General features: G+C 35.9%; 1 protein-coding gene across 1 annotated transcript in view; it reads right to left on the minus strand.

Moving 5' to 3' along the window:
- SUSD5 (sushi domain containing 5) overlaps positions 1 to 15,854 on the minus strand; it is a 47,463-nt gene that overhangs the window by 30,497 nt on the left and 1,112 nt on the right. Inside the window, exon 2 of the mRNA XM_036219797.1 lies at positions 4,035 to 4,212. Coding sequence (XP_036075690.1) covers positions 4,035 to 4,212 — 178 coding nt within the window. The remainder of the gene's footprint in view (positions 1 to 4,034; positions 4,213 to 15,854) is intronic.

Consider the following 15,854-nt stretch of genomic DNA (forward strand, 5'->3'; position numbering starts at 1 on the left):
ATACATTGTTGAGCTGTTCTAGTATATGTGTTGTTTATTATTATTATTCTTTTCTCTTTATGGGTTCTCTTCTTTATGAGGGGGTTTGTTTTGCTGTTCTTTTTCATATTTCTTAATATAGATCATTAACTCATTAACCTTAGGCCTTTGTCCTTTTCTAACACAAGCATTTAATGCTTAACATTTCCCTCTAGGTATAGCTTTAGAAGCATCCCATGGGTTAAGCATGTTATATTTTTAATATTACTCAGTTCTACTTATATGCTAATTTCCATTATAATTTATTTTTGTCCCATGCTTTTTTAGGAATATTTTTTCTAAATAGCAAGTGGTAGAATTTTTAAAAATCCATCTTTTTTTCCTAATTGGAGCATCTCATCCACTTAATTTAATCACCGATCTCTTTGAATTTCAACTGCCATCTTTCTATTAGTTCTGCACATTCTTTGTTCTTCCTCTTTTTTCCTCTAATTTTGATTGTTTTAATTTGGCGGGTACGACTCTTTTTCCTTTGTATGGGTTTGGAAGTTATATATCTTTTTTTTTTTTTCTGAAATGTAAAAATCATCTTTATTTAGCAGTGGAATAAAAATCACACATACTCATAATCACATGGAAAGAAGCCCACTAGACTAATGTGGTCATTCATCAAGCAAAGAAATGGAGAACAGGAACATGAAATCACTAACCAAAATCCCAGGGCTGCTGACAAAGGCAGAACCGAAACCCAGGGCTTTATCTTCACTTTTACTATTGTTTTAGCAGTTACCCTAAAAGTTATAACATGCTTTCCAGACTTCTTAAAATTTAATGCTACTTTTACCCTACTCCCAATGACACAACTTAAAATCCTTAAAATACTATTAACATATTTAAAATACTTCCTGACTTATATACCACCTTTTTAGTGTTTAGTGTTTGCTGCTTTATGTAATTATATAATTTCAATTTACTCCTCCCCACCTCCGGCCATTTACTCTTTCATCCTTTTTCACACTCCAGCCTTCCACTTACGATTAGTTTCCTCCTGCCTGCAGAGTGCCCTTTAGTGTTTCTTTTAGTGCAGGTCCGATAGAATGAATTTTCTCACTCTTTGTCTGTCCGAAAATGTCTTTATGTTACCTTTATCCTTGGGAGGTATTTTCACTGGGTATAGTACAGGATTCTAGGCAGAAATTTTCTTTCAGCACTTGAAAGGTATCATTCAATTGTCTCTGGTCTTCGTTAGTTTATTTTTACTCTTTCTTTCTCTTGTTACTTTAAATATTTTTTTTCTTCATGTTAGACTCTGATAAGTTTTACCATGATGCGCCAAATTGTGAGTTTCTTTTTATTTGTTTTACTTGGGTTTCGTAGGGCTTCTTGAGTCTGTGCCCGGATATTTTTTTTTAAGTTGTGGATAAGTCTCATGTTGCTTTTGCTCCATCTTCCTTCTCTCCTTTTAGAATTCCAATTGCACGTATCGTCCTCACCTTTTACCCTTCTACATTTTTCACCTTTTTTCTTCTGTTCTTTATCCCGAATTTCTTCCTCTAAAATATCTTCCAGTTGGCAAATATTCTCTTTGGCTCTTTTTAATCAGCTGTTAGATCTACCCATTAAGTTCTTAATTTCAGTTATTGTATTTTACATTTCTAGGGTTTCCATTCTGTTATTTTTATAGTTTTCCATCTTCTGCCAAAATCCACCTTGCCTCTTGCATCTTCGAACAGTTCAAAAGAGTTAAAGTCTGCATTTATCGATGCTAATACCTAGAGTCTCTATTGGCTATTTTTATTCTTGTTGCCTTGACTCTTCACTGGTTATTTTATATTGTGTGACAAATTCTGTATTTGCTAAAATTAATTGTGAAAACCAATTGCCTCAGATAATGTTGTTTTCTTCTAGAGATGATTTTTAAAATCAGTTCTGCTAGCTATGCAGAGCACTAAACTCCAGTATAATCTCAATCCAAATTCATGGCTTTGGAGGATCTGAAGCAATTCTTCAGTTCTTCGGAAGTGATTCTTCAGCTTTCCTGAGAGCCTGCCACTTACTTTTAATCCTGGGATACATCCCTGCAACATCCTAACCCAAAGCAAAAGGACTCCCGGATGCCTGCCTATACAAAACCTGAATTCCAATCTGTCTTCCTAGTCCTACAAGGCTATCTAAATTGCCAATCGGCTTTTCTGCCACCCTTTATGGAATGTGAAAAAGCTCCCAGGAAACAAGTGGCCCCAAAGTCTGTATTCACTGCTCTAGACCTCCGTCTTCCTGCAGATTTATGTATATACTCAAAATAAATTCATAGAGCTATAGAGCATATCTACTAAAATCTACTATGCCATCAATCCCAGAATGCACTACGCATTTAATAACTTGTTTCGTGAGGGGAGGAGTGAGATGGAAAGACTCATAGTGAAGTGCACATAATAATGGTCAGATGCTTGGTTCCGGTAACATTGAAAAGGAAAACCTGTTTTTAATGTGTCGTGTAGTAAACATATCAAGTAAGTATGTTATCTTTGTATAGAAACACCATCTTAGCAATGCAGATCCACTAAGATGTCTTAACACTTTACAGCAAACCCAGACAGAATGGCCTTTCCAGTGACTCAGTCTTGATTTGTAATGCCTGGGAGACCGAAGCCTGGCTCTAAGCTGGCTCTTCAGAATCTCTGAATACCCTGGTTATCTGATGCAACGATGGTAACAGAGTTATAAAAAATATTTATACTTGACTACATTATGGAAACATGCGTGCGCAGGACATATTTTGTCTATTGAGGGACCTGGATATAAAAATATAAGGCAGAGAAGGTCACAGTTCCAGATGCGCTGAAAAGATTTGGATGTAGCCTCAGTTGTCCTCTTTATTCAATTGCTGCTTCACATGTGGCACATGTGGAGACATGAGTCAGCATGGTTGTGTGTGTTTTCTATGGCCATCTGCCAGCCAGACATCTTCAAGGTTATTATCAACCAAAGTGTTCTTGGAGCCCATTTTACTCTTTCACATTCCTGTGGCATGAAGGAGAAAGTGGAATGGCTCTTGCCTTCTCTGAGTATGACTAAAGAAGCAGTTAGCAGCACTAATGGAAAGTTTTTTTTCCTAGCCGGCCACAAGATTTTCTTCTCCACAGGATTCCATGGGCCAGGAACTCAGACAGGGCACAAGAGAAATGGCTTGTCTCTGCTCTGTAAAGTGTAAGGCCTGAGCTGAGGAGACTCATAGGCTATTGCAACTCAATAGCTGAGGGCCGGACTCACCTGGAGGCATCCTCCCTTACATTTCTGGCAGGTAATGCTGGCTACTGACTGGGACATTGGTTGGGTCTACTGGAGAGAGCAATGACATGGGTCATTTCCATGTGGGCTGGGCTTCCTAACAGCATGGCTATCTCAAGATAGTCAAGACTTCTTACATGGCATCCCGAACGTGAGTGTCACCAGAAATCCAGCCGTGGATTCCTCTGACCTAACCTCAGAAGTCACACAGAAGTCACTCCTGCTACATTCTATCAGTTGAGGCAATACTATCCTGTGCCTGATTCGAAGTGCCTGATTTGATGGGAACAATGTGAAAAAATTTGTGACCATATTTAAAACCTCAATACCGTGTTCCTATTCATATGTACGCAGATGTGTATCAACAGAGAAAAACAGAATATATATAAAGAATATATACCAAACAGTTAAGTCATTACATCTGAGGTAAGGAAGAAGAGAGAAGCTCACTTTGTATTTTATACAGATATGGATTGTTTGAAAATTTAACAAGCATGTATTAGTTTTGTAACTTAAAAAGGAAATTCAAAATAACGAAGTAAGGTGCGGGGGGTTGGGGGGTGGGGTGGGCGGGGAACCATGACAGAACTCTAGAAAAATGTTGTTATATGAGAACTCTAACTAAGAATGCACTGGAAGCCATTGCCCAGTGCATCTTGCCTATCCTGGCACCTCAATCAAACAATTATGGAGTCCCCATATAAGCCCTGGTGGGGCAGTCGGGTCAGCTGGATGGACAGCCTCCCCCAGCGCGCCAGACTTACCCCAGCGAGCCGTCCGCCAGCCAGCCCGTGGCACACACAGCGAAGGCACAATCCTGGACCACTCTCCGCAGCTCCTCCACAGACACCAAGTGAGCGCCCCTGCTCTTGCAGGAAAGCCGAGCTGCCTCCAGTTCCAGGCCCTGAGAGCCATTCTGAGACTCCAGCACAAAGAGCTTCCCTGTGTGGGGACAAGCATGAACACAGGCTGACTCCAGGATCCACGGGGATTTACTCTCAGCAAACTTACTCGCTGGCAGACACCTGCCAGAACTGTAGTTTCCAACTTGCCCCGAAGACCCAAGTGCAGCAACTACCCTATGGCTCTCATCCCTGGGACCAGGTGATGACAATCGCACAGGTATTTTAATCCTTTTTTTTTTTTTTTTGCTCTTGTCTTCTTAAAAAAAAAAAAAACCAACAATATGAAACAGAATTAACCATCTGCTCTAGCATGTTTATCTGGATAAGCCCTTCGAAAATTCTTTTTAAATGAAATCTTACCATTTGCAACAACATGGATGGACTTAGAGGGTATTATGCTAAATGAAATAAGTCAGACAGAGAAAGACAAATACCATATGATTTCACTTATATGTGGAATCTAAGGAACAAAATAAATGAACAAACAAAATGAAAACAGACTCATAATTAAAAAGAACAAACATGATTGCCAGATGGGGGATGGTTAAGGGGCTGTGTGAAAAAAGTGAAGGGATTAAGGAGTACGAATTGGTAGTTACAAAATAGTCATGGGGATGTAAAGTACAGTATAGGAATACAGTCAATAATGTTGTAATAACTACGTATGATGTCAGACGGGTGCTAGACTAATTGGGGGGGATCCTTTCATAAATTATATAAATGTCTAACCACTCTGCTGTATACCTGAAACTAATATAAAATGATATGGAATGTTAATTCTAATTGAAAAATAAAAATTAAAAAAGTTGCTGATGGTCAAATCATAAACTAAATAAATTAGGGGTTGGCAAACTATAGCCTGAAGACCAAATCCAGCTTGCTGCCTGATTTTGTAAATAGTGTTTTATTAAAACACCAAAAAAATTCTTTTTCAAAAAAATGTTGTACAAAAAAAGCTCAATGTCCTAGGTTCTCCTGAGTTGGGTCACTTGGTGTCTAAGTCACTGATTCAGGCCCCAGCTCCACCTTCCTTCACCTGCCCTAGCGCTGGGGTAATCACATATACAACAGGTGGCTTCTCTTTTCTCTGTCCCACTATTTCAAGACATTATCAGGCCCTTCCTGCAAGGAGTTCACTTCGTTTCTCTCCAACTGGAGCAGACAGCAGTGGCCATGTCTGCGGCACCCTGGCTTCCTACAGCACATCAATACTTAGTAGTCAGAACACGGTTGACAGGCGGGTAGAGTAAAAACATGAGTTCAGGTAGAGGTGGATGCTGAGGCCAAATGCAAAAGAGAGCTTTAGGGGAGAGAACCACAGCTCAGGAGGGGTCACTATGATCCCTAGGAGCCTACTGGAGGAATGATGCCTTGGGTGGCCCTGTTGAGTTCAAGGTAAAGGCAGGGGAGAAAAAAACCCTGTTAGAATGAGACATTTCATTTCCATCTGTCAGCACAATGATCATACTATGTTGATTTTATTAAAATAAGACACTTAACCTGTCATATACTGTAAAATCACTATAATAAATAATCTCCCTAGCTTTAAACCAAAAGTTATAATAAAAATGCAATTTTTTTCACAATAAATATATCTGTGCTCCCTTAACCTTGGTAGAAATGTACAGTATATAACCTGAATCACTACACTAGGTTGGCCCTGCCTGGAGAAGCAAGCATGCACTCAGGAGGCTTTTTAAATCAATGGTATGTACCTACCCGGGGGAAAAAAATGTTATGAAATTAAACTGAGGTTTTGATGGCCAAGCCCCTGAGCAAGGGGGATCAAAGTGAAGCCTGGGGCTCACACGAAGTAGGGAATCTGACAGACCTCCCCTCTCACTCCACCACCACCATCACACACACACACACACACACGAACACATGAAGCTGGGACTCTGAAGGGTTAACCTCTCGGGATAAGAATGAATAAGAATAAGTACCCCCTTTTCTTCATCCACAAGACACTGTTGGAAGAGTTGCCTTGGTACTAGGACCCCAAGTGCTAATCCTCATTGGGAACTGCAGTCTTAACAAAAACGGATGTCTCAGATACCTCAAGCCATGGATGCATCTTAGCGTGGACTGAGAATAACATATATCCACACACCTGGTAGGAACAAATGCAAATCCTCTTTGGAGAAAAGAAAAAAAAAATTCTCCTGCGTATCAGGAAAATCCCATACAAATACTTTTTCAAAGTCAATGAAATCAGTGAAAGACTGTATAATGCAGCTAAGTGGATAAGGAAACGAGGCATCATGACTGGAAAGCGACAGATACATGTGGCAGAAAGTGACCTAAAAATAAGTCTGATTACTGGTATTAACAGGCATAGGTTACAAAACAATGATGATTACTATATTTAAAGAAATAAAGGACAAGTTTGAAAATATTTGAGAATAGGAAAGTCTAAAAAATAGCTTAGCTGATTTGAAAAAAAATCGAATAGGACTTCTAGAAATAAAAAAAAAAATGCAGTGAACAATTAAAAAGGCAAAGAATGCTTTTGGCTGCATATCAAACTCAATCGAACAAAGAAATTATCCTTGAAAAAGAAATCATCCTAAATGTAATAAAGAGACAAAAAAGATGGAAAATATTAAAATAATAAAGAGACATGAAAGAAAGTGTAAGGATTAACGGGTAATTTAATCAGAATCCTCAGGGAGGAGAAAAAAATGAGGTAGAAGCGATCTCATCTGATGACAAAATACCTGAGACTTTTAAATAGCTGATAAATAATACTCCAAATCCATTTCGAATGTGTCCAATAACAAAGTCCAAGGTAGAAAAAAAAATCTATAAGGAGACAAATGCTAGTGATGCTGCCGAACAGCAGAGACAGAGAATGATGTCAAAGCAGACAGAGAGAAGGGATGGAATAATTTCAAAGTAGCAAAAGTTAGCCTGACAGTTGACTTTTAAAACAGTAGCAATGGAAGCAAGAATACAATTATTATCAGAAAACAGCTGCGAATTTAGAATTCTAGAGCTTGTCACCAATTGAGTTTCTTCCTACGAGGTACTAAAAGTAGTATTTCAGGCAAAGAAAATTATTTGAACAGCAAGATGGAATGTAAAGGGAAAATCAATACATGGTTAAAAATAAGTGAACACGTATTATATGAAATGGGACCCGGTAACAGCAGAATACACATCCTTCTCAAGTGCATATGGCCACTCTTCAGGATAGACCATATGCTAGGCCATAAAATAAGCCTCAATAAATTCCAAAGGACTAAATTTGCACAAATTATGTTCTCTAATTACAATGGAGTGGAATTAGAAATTAATAACAAAAATAAATTGGGCAATTCATAAATAGGTTAAATAAATCAATGCACTCCTAAATAACTGATGAGTCAAAGGGGCAATTACAAGTGAAATTAAAAAATACTTTGAGATAAATGAAAACAAAACATATCAAATCTTGCGGGATGAAGCTAATGCACTGCTTTAGAGGGAAATTTATAATTGTAAATTCCTACATTAAAATAAAAAAAGGATCTCAAATAAAAATTCCATCTTTCCACTTTAAAACATTGGAAAAGAAGAGCAAACTAAACCCAAATCAAGCAGAAATGAAGAAGAAATAATACAGATTAGAGCAGAAATTAATGAAATAGGAAAAAAACCAATAAAACCAAAAGTTGACCTTTGGAAAGAGCAACAAAATCGACAGACAGTTAGCTAAAATGACCAAGACATAAATAAATAAGTCAATAAATAAATTAGTCAAATTAATGAAATGAGACATTACTGATATTACAGAAATAGTGTTATAAAGCACTACTATAAACAACTGTATGCCAACTTAGACAACTCAGATTAAATAAAAAAATTCCTAGAAAGACAAACTATTTAAATTGACTCAAGAATAGAAAAACCTGAATAGACTTTTAATAAGTAAAGAGATTAAATTAATAATTTAAAAATTATCCACAAAGAAAAATACAGGTTCAGATGGTTTCTTGCTGAATTCTCCCAAACATATAAAGAGGAATGAATACTAATTCTCCACAAACTCATCTAAAAAATAGGACGGAAGGTAACAACACCTCCCAACTTATTCTATGAGGCCCTGATTGCCCTGAACCAAAACCAGATAAAAGGCACTACAAGAAAAGAAAACCACAAGCCAACATCTCTTAGGAATATAGACACAAAAACACTCAATTAAATACTAGTAAACCAAATCCAGCAGCATAAAAAAGGAATTACACACCATGACCAAGTGGGATCTATCTCAGGAATACAAGGTTGGTTTAGCATCCCCAAATCAATTAATGTAATACACCGTATCAACAGAATAAAATACAAAAACTATATGATCATCTCAATAGATGTATGCTGGAGCCAGCCGGCCTAGGTCGAAAAGCACTTGAGAGGGGGAGTGAGGATTAAGAAAAAGACAGAGACAAGAGATAGATTCAGGAGGACTCACAGTCAACACTGCAGCAGCCCCAAGTTTATTTTGCACAGCATATTTATACCCTACTGAGTGCATAAGAAGCAAAACACCTCTAAGTAACAAACAATCACTGAAACTCTGTAGCTATTCAAAAAACATTCAGTTTCTCTCCCCTACACCAGGTACACCTCCTCCTGAGTCAGCAGACTGTACAGCTGGCCAACTCTACAAAAACATCCTGCTTAACAAACAGTCTAGTTTTCCTCAAAATGGCTCCTGACACATGTAGAAAAAAGTACTTGATGAAATTCAACATCCTTTCATGATAAAAAAAAAAAAAAATCAACAAACTAGGAACAAAGAGGAATTTCTTCAACCCTGATAAAGAACATCAACAAAATCTCATAATGTCATATTTTATGGTGAAAGACTGAGTGCTTTCCCTTACGATATTTGTCAACAAGGTTGATTGCTTTGCCACTTCTATTCAACGTTCTATGAGTGATTTTAGCCAGGCAATTAGGCAAGAAAATGAAATAAAAGGCACCCAGATTGGAAAGACGTAAAACCATCTCCATTGGTAAATGACATGATCTTGCATCCTGAGGAATCCACTAAAAAACTACTATAACTAGTTAAGACGGGTTATAGTAATATAAGATCAGTATACAAAAATCAATTGTATTTCTCTACACTAGCAATGAATAATCCAACAATGAAAGTACGATTCCATTATAATAGCACCAAAAAGAATAAAATACTTAAAGAAAATTTAACAAGTATAAAAGGTATACTTTGAACGCTACAAAACATAATCAAAGGAAATTAAAGACCTAAAAAATAGAAAAACGCTTCATGTTGAAGAATATCAAGGAAACAATATTAAGATGGTAATGCTCCCCAAATACATCTACAGATTCAGCACAATTTCCATCAGAATCCCAGCTGTTTTTGTTGTTCTCAAATGTCATATGGAAATTCGAGGGTCCCAGAATAGCCAAAATAAGTTGCAGGTCTCACACTTCTTGATTTCAAAACTTACTACGAAGTTATAGTAATCAAGACAATGTGAAACTGGCATTAACACACACACACACACACACACACACAGAGAATTGAGATTCCAGAAACAAATCTTCACATTTACAGTCAATTGATTTTCAACAAGGAGGTCAAGACCATTCAATGGGAGAAAGAAGAGTCTTCAAGAAATGGTACTGGGACAACTGGATAGCTGCATGCAAAAAAAAATGAAGTTGAACTCCTGCCTCACACTATCCATAAAAATTAACTGAAAGTGAATGAAAGACCTAAATATAAGAGCAAAAACTATAACTCTTAGAAGAAAACATAGGAGAAAATCTTTGTGATCTTGGATTATACAATGGTTTCTTAGATATAACACCAAAAGCACAAGCAATCAAAGAAATAACTGGACGTCATCAAAATTAAAAACTTTTTGCTTCGAAGGACTAAATCAAGAAAGTAAAAAAAACAACCCACAAAATGGAAAAATATTTTGCAAATACATATACATATATATATATGAAACTTCTATATAGAATAGGTAAAAACTTCAACAGCTCAACAAAACCAAAAGAAAAAACAAACAAGCAATCTGATTAAAAAATAGACAACTTGAAAAGATATTTCTCCAAAGAAGATATACAAATGGCCAATAGAACATGAAAAGATGCTCAACATCACTAATCATTACAAAAATGCAAATCAAAACCACAATGAAATGGTACTTTGAGACCATTAAGATGGCAATTATATATATGTAAAAAAAAACTAGAAAATAACCAATGTTAGCAAAGATGTAGAGAAATTAAAATCCTTACGCATCGCTGGTGGGAATGCAAATGGTACAGCTGCTGTGGAAAGCAGTGTAGTGCAAAAAATCAAACATAGAGTTACCATATAATCCAACAATTCCACTTCGAGGTAGATGCCCAAAGAGGTAAAAGCAGGGATTTGAATAATAGTTGTACTTGTTTATAAAACATTATTCACAATTGATGTAGGGGAAAGCAACCGAAGTGCCCACAGACAGATGAATAGATTAAGAAAATGAGGTATGTGCATATAATGGAATATTAATTAGCCTCTAAAAGGAAGGAAATTTTGATCCATGCTACACCGTGGATAAACCTCGAAGACGTTATATAAAGTGAAACGGGTCAGTAATCAATGTACGATTCCACTTATAGGAGGTACTTAGAGTAGTCAAATTTATGGAGACAGGAAAGAGCATGGTGGTTACAGTGGGGAAGGGGAAACAGAGAGGTTTGTTTAAAGGGGACAGAGTTTCAGTTGGAGATGAAAAAGTTCCAGAGATGAATGCCGGTGAGGGTAATACAACAATGTGAATGTACTTAATGCCACAGAATTGTGTACTTAAAAATGGTTAAAATGGTATAAAATATGGGCAAAGGATCTGAATAGACATTTCTTCCAAGAAAGTATACAAATGGCCAATAAGCACATGAACAGATGCTCGACATCACTAGCCATCAGAGAAATGCAAATCAAATCCACAATGAGATAGATACTCATACCCACCAGGATGGCTATTATCAAACAGACAGGTAATAAGTGATCGTGAGGATGTGAAGAAACTGGACCCCTCAAACATTGCTGGTGGAAATGTGAAACGGTGAAGCCGCTTTAGAAAACCATCTGACAGTTTCTCGAACACAGTTACCACATGAACCAGCGGTCACTCTCCTAGGTGAATATTGAAAACATACAACTGAAAACACATGTTTATATAAAAACTTCTATATGAAAAAGAAAAACGATGAGAGAGAACTCGCCTGACCAGTCATTAAAACATTCTTTACAGCCTCTGTAATTAAACACAGTATAGAGTTGGCACACAAATAGAAAAAAATAAACCAGTGGAATAGAATTTAATGTCTGAAATTAGGCACAAAAATGTATGAACATATAGTGTAGGACAAAGGTGGTGCTCAATTAACAATGTAAAAATGAACTTCTTCATAAATCATTATTGGATAACTGTGTAACCAAAAAACCTATATGAATTTTCATAGCTGCATTATTTGTAATAAATAATAAATTAAATTTGTAATTGTAAAATTGTATTTATAATAGCCAAAACGTAGAATCAACCCAAGGACCATCAACTTATACGTGGACCAATAAAGTATGGTATATCCATACAATGGAATATTATTTGGACAATAAAATGAAGTATCGATATATGCTACAAATGGATGAACCTTGAAAACAGTACGCTAAGTGAAAGAAGCCAGTCACTAGAGCCCACACACTCTCTGATTCCATTTACATGAAATGTCCAGAACAGGCAAATCTGTAGAGACCGAAAACAGGTATGTGGTTGTCTAGGGACTGGGGAATTGAGGAGAAACAGGGAGTAAATGTAAATGGATACAAGATTTATTTTGGGGTAATAAAAGTGTTCTAAAATTGTGTGTGGTGATTCATAACTCTGTGAATATACTAAAAACCAGTGAACCACACACTTTAAATGAGTGAATTGTGGTATATGAATTATTTTTCAATAAAGCTGTTATTTAAAAAGGCATTGCTAGAGAAGAACAGGTTCTCGTATGATGATAGTTATTTCGTGAGTAATACAAAAGAATTTTAAACACTACTAAATAAATAACTCGACTATAAAAAGGCAATATTAACAAAACTACTAGGAAAAATAGAAAAATCTGCAATGCTTGTGAAAATTTTAACTACTCTTCTCAGTAATTGATAAAACAGGAAAAAAAATGGAAAGGATGTAGAAGATTTTAAGCCACAAAATTAACACTCTTGATGTAAGGACCAATGCACAGTACTACAAACTATAGAATACACATCCTTTTTAGGCACACACAGAATATTTGCAAAATTGATCAAATACTGAGCTATATGACAAATATAAAAAATCTTCAAAAGATCCAATCATACAAAGCATGTTTTTTAACCACAATACAAACAACCTAAAATCACTTGTTTTATTTATCAAAACCCTGGATAGTATTTACTATGGGCTGAGTATTGTTCAAATTGCTTTATACTCATTAAATTACTCTTCATAACAATTCTATGATGTAGTTGTCATTATTATCACAATTTTATAGTTAAAATTTAGTATTAATGAGCTGTCCAAGATCACACAGCTGGTATACAAAACCAGGCAGTTTGGTTCCAGGTCAGTGATTTAACGACTGTGTTATATTGCCTTTTAATAGCAGTATAATAATTAGGAAATTCTCCCTTGGGCGTGGAAATTACAAAATATACTTCTAAACGAATGATGGGTTCAGAGAAGAAACCACACTTGAAATACAACATTTTTACTTTAGTGACAAAAGCTTGTAGAGAAACTAAAGTAGTATTAAGGGAAAGTTATAGTCTCAAATGCTCGTATTACAAAAGAAGAATGGTTGTAATCAATGATCTAAGTTTCTATCTCAAAAACATAGGGAAAAAAGAACATAAAATTAAAGCTTCTAAAGAAGTAGAAAGAAGGAAATAATAAATACAGAGCAGAAACCAAAAAAAAAAAAAAAAGGAAAGTAGATGTACAATAGGGAAAATAAAGCCCAAAGTTGCTTCTTTCTAAAAAACGATAAAATTGATAAACCCCTAGCAAGACTGACCAAGACTAAAAGAGAGAAAACACAAATTACCAATATCAAGAATGAACAGGGACATCACTACAGATTCTATGGACACTGAAAAAAAAGTAAGAGATTATTAGGTGATTTAATGCCAGTACATCTGATAATTTAGATGAAATGAACAAGTTGCTTATAAAATGAAATTTAGTAAAACTGACACAGTGAATAAGAAAATCTGAATATTCTTTTATCTGCTAAATAAGTTAAATTCATTATTTAAAATCTTCCTATAAGAAAAACTCCAAACACATGTGACTTCACTACCAAATACTAAAAAAAAAACAGAGAGCGAGAGATTGAATAGATCTCACCTTACAAACACCTTTTGAGAGAATGAAAGAGGGAACAACTTTCAAAATTATTTTAGGAACCATCATAACCCTGATGCCAAGATCTGACGAAAATATTATAAGAAATGAAAATTACAGGCCAATGTATTTCACGAATATAGACTCAATAATCCTAAATCTATTTCTCTCGCTCCAGGCTCAGCTCTAAATGATCTCTTCTCACTGTAAAACTCTTCCGTAGGATTCCGTCCACTTGCACGGCTTCAAAGAGCATCCTTACACAAATGACTCACACTTTTCTCTTCAGTCCTTTCCATTCACCCGTCCACCTTTCCAATCCCATCCTCTCTCACTTGGACAACTAAAATAGCATCCTATATGGTCTTTCAATATCCAACCTTGCTCTGGTCCTGTCCATTCTCCCTACATCACAATCAGGGGATCTTTTCAAAATGCAAATCTGATCACTCACTTTATTTCTGGAAACCATTCAAAGGTTCCTTTCCTTTTTGGGATTAAAACAAAACTGGGCCTATGAGGCCCCAGATCATCGCACTCATACCAATTTTCCTAGTATCATCTTGAACCACTTCTACCTTGGACCCTTTGCTCCAGCCACCCTGTTTATCACATGTCCCATTTTCTCTGCCACTCACAGTTTCTTTGCACACGCTGTCTCTACTCAGACACTTTTTCTTCCTCCTCTTTGCATAGTTAATCTTTATTCAGCTTTCAGATTCTCCTATACCAAGTCAAACTCTCCTAGTATAGGCTCTCATAGTACCTCTATCCTTTAATTGTATCAAATATCAAAATCACAATTTCGCATTTCATTCATATAATTAATTGCTTAATGCTTCCCTCTCCCCATGGATTTTAAGCTCCCTGATAGCAAGGACCTGTTTGTCCTCACCATTCTATCCTCAATAGCAAGACAGTATATAGCATATAGTAGATATTCAATAAATTACCCATTGTATTAATGAATCTTTTCCTGTAATCATAACCCAAACACGGTTCATTCAAATTTAGTTAATGTGAGGATTTTTCAGTTTCAAAAGTATTTTAGAAGTACAGGAGCAGGTCTCTTTTATGTAAGAGATGCATTTCGAATTAGTCAAATGTAAACTAAATGTTTTTCATTTGAATCTATCTCATGGATTTATCTTCAATAAGTCCATGCTTTAATAAATCCATGGAGTTTTTAATAACTCAAATTCTCTCTTTTCAAATGTCTGTAATGCATCAGTTTAGCTGAACATTTATTCTTCCTTCCATCACTGTAGAATGTAACTAAATGTGGAAAGTGCTGGTAGTTAAGCATATATTTAGTAAAGAAAAGAATCCTTTCATAATATAGGTTATAATTCTTCAATGGCTCTATTATAAAAGTTGGAGCTCAGCAAATGGAGTTTCTCGAAAGCAAATGTACCTATAATTCCCCTTTGGGGAAGAGGGGAGAAGGAAAGAAAGAAGCGACAAACGGAGGCATTTCCGGCAGGCGGTAACAAGAAAACATCTTTTGGTGCTGTCATTACTTTCTCCTTGTCCAATGATATTTCTGCCTTCAATTTCCTACGACCCACATCCAACCCGATAGACACGAGACATTGATCCATATGCATCTGGCATTGCACTTAAGCCGTTATAATGGGGTGAAACTCTAAAGCCTCATGCATTGTAGAGATATTTCTTTAAAAAGAATTAAGATTGGTACAATAGTATATATTGTTCAAAAGTTAATACTGGCTCCAATTTATTCTACTTGCATTCTTTAAAATCGACTAAATTTTCATGACTAAACATCAGGCAAAAAAAAAAAATACTACAAGAATTAACAGTTGATTGACTGCTAATAGGTATGAGATTTCTTTTTGGGGGACAGTAATTTTTAGAAATTAGATAGAGGTGATGGTTGCAGAAAAGAATAAATATACTAAAAAACACTGAATTGTACCAGTTAACATGGTAGGTTTTACATGAATTATATCTCATTTTATAAATTGACAGTGATCACTAGGAGCCTTTGAACAAATGTTTTCTAACTCTCTCTCTCTGAGGATATGGAGAAATAAGACATTCATTCTTAATTAGGAGCAAAGAATTCTTCAAGCCAGCACTTAGAACAAAGAACACCAAAAATTCTAAGATAATATCTGGAGGTTTTCTTTGTTTTCCCCTTTCCTTAACCACCATGCTTCTTTCTGTCGAGTTTTCTAGTTTCATCCAAACATTGTTTGCTAAATAACAATGACGTTTTAAAATATAAAAGCATCCTAAATCAGCCAAGGGTTTTTCTTCTTCATTA

This window comes from Rousettus aegyptiacus, unplaced genomic scaffold, assembly GCF_014176215.1.
Source record: "Rousettus aegyptiacus isolate mRouAeg1 unplaced genomic scaffold, mRouAeg1.p scaffold_m13_p_4, whole genome shotgun sequence".
Taxonomy (NCBI): Eukaryota; Metazoa; Chordata; class Mammalia; order Chiroptera; family Pteropodidae; genus Rousettus; species Rousettus aegyptiacus.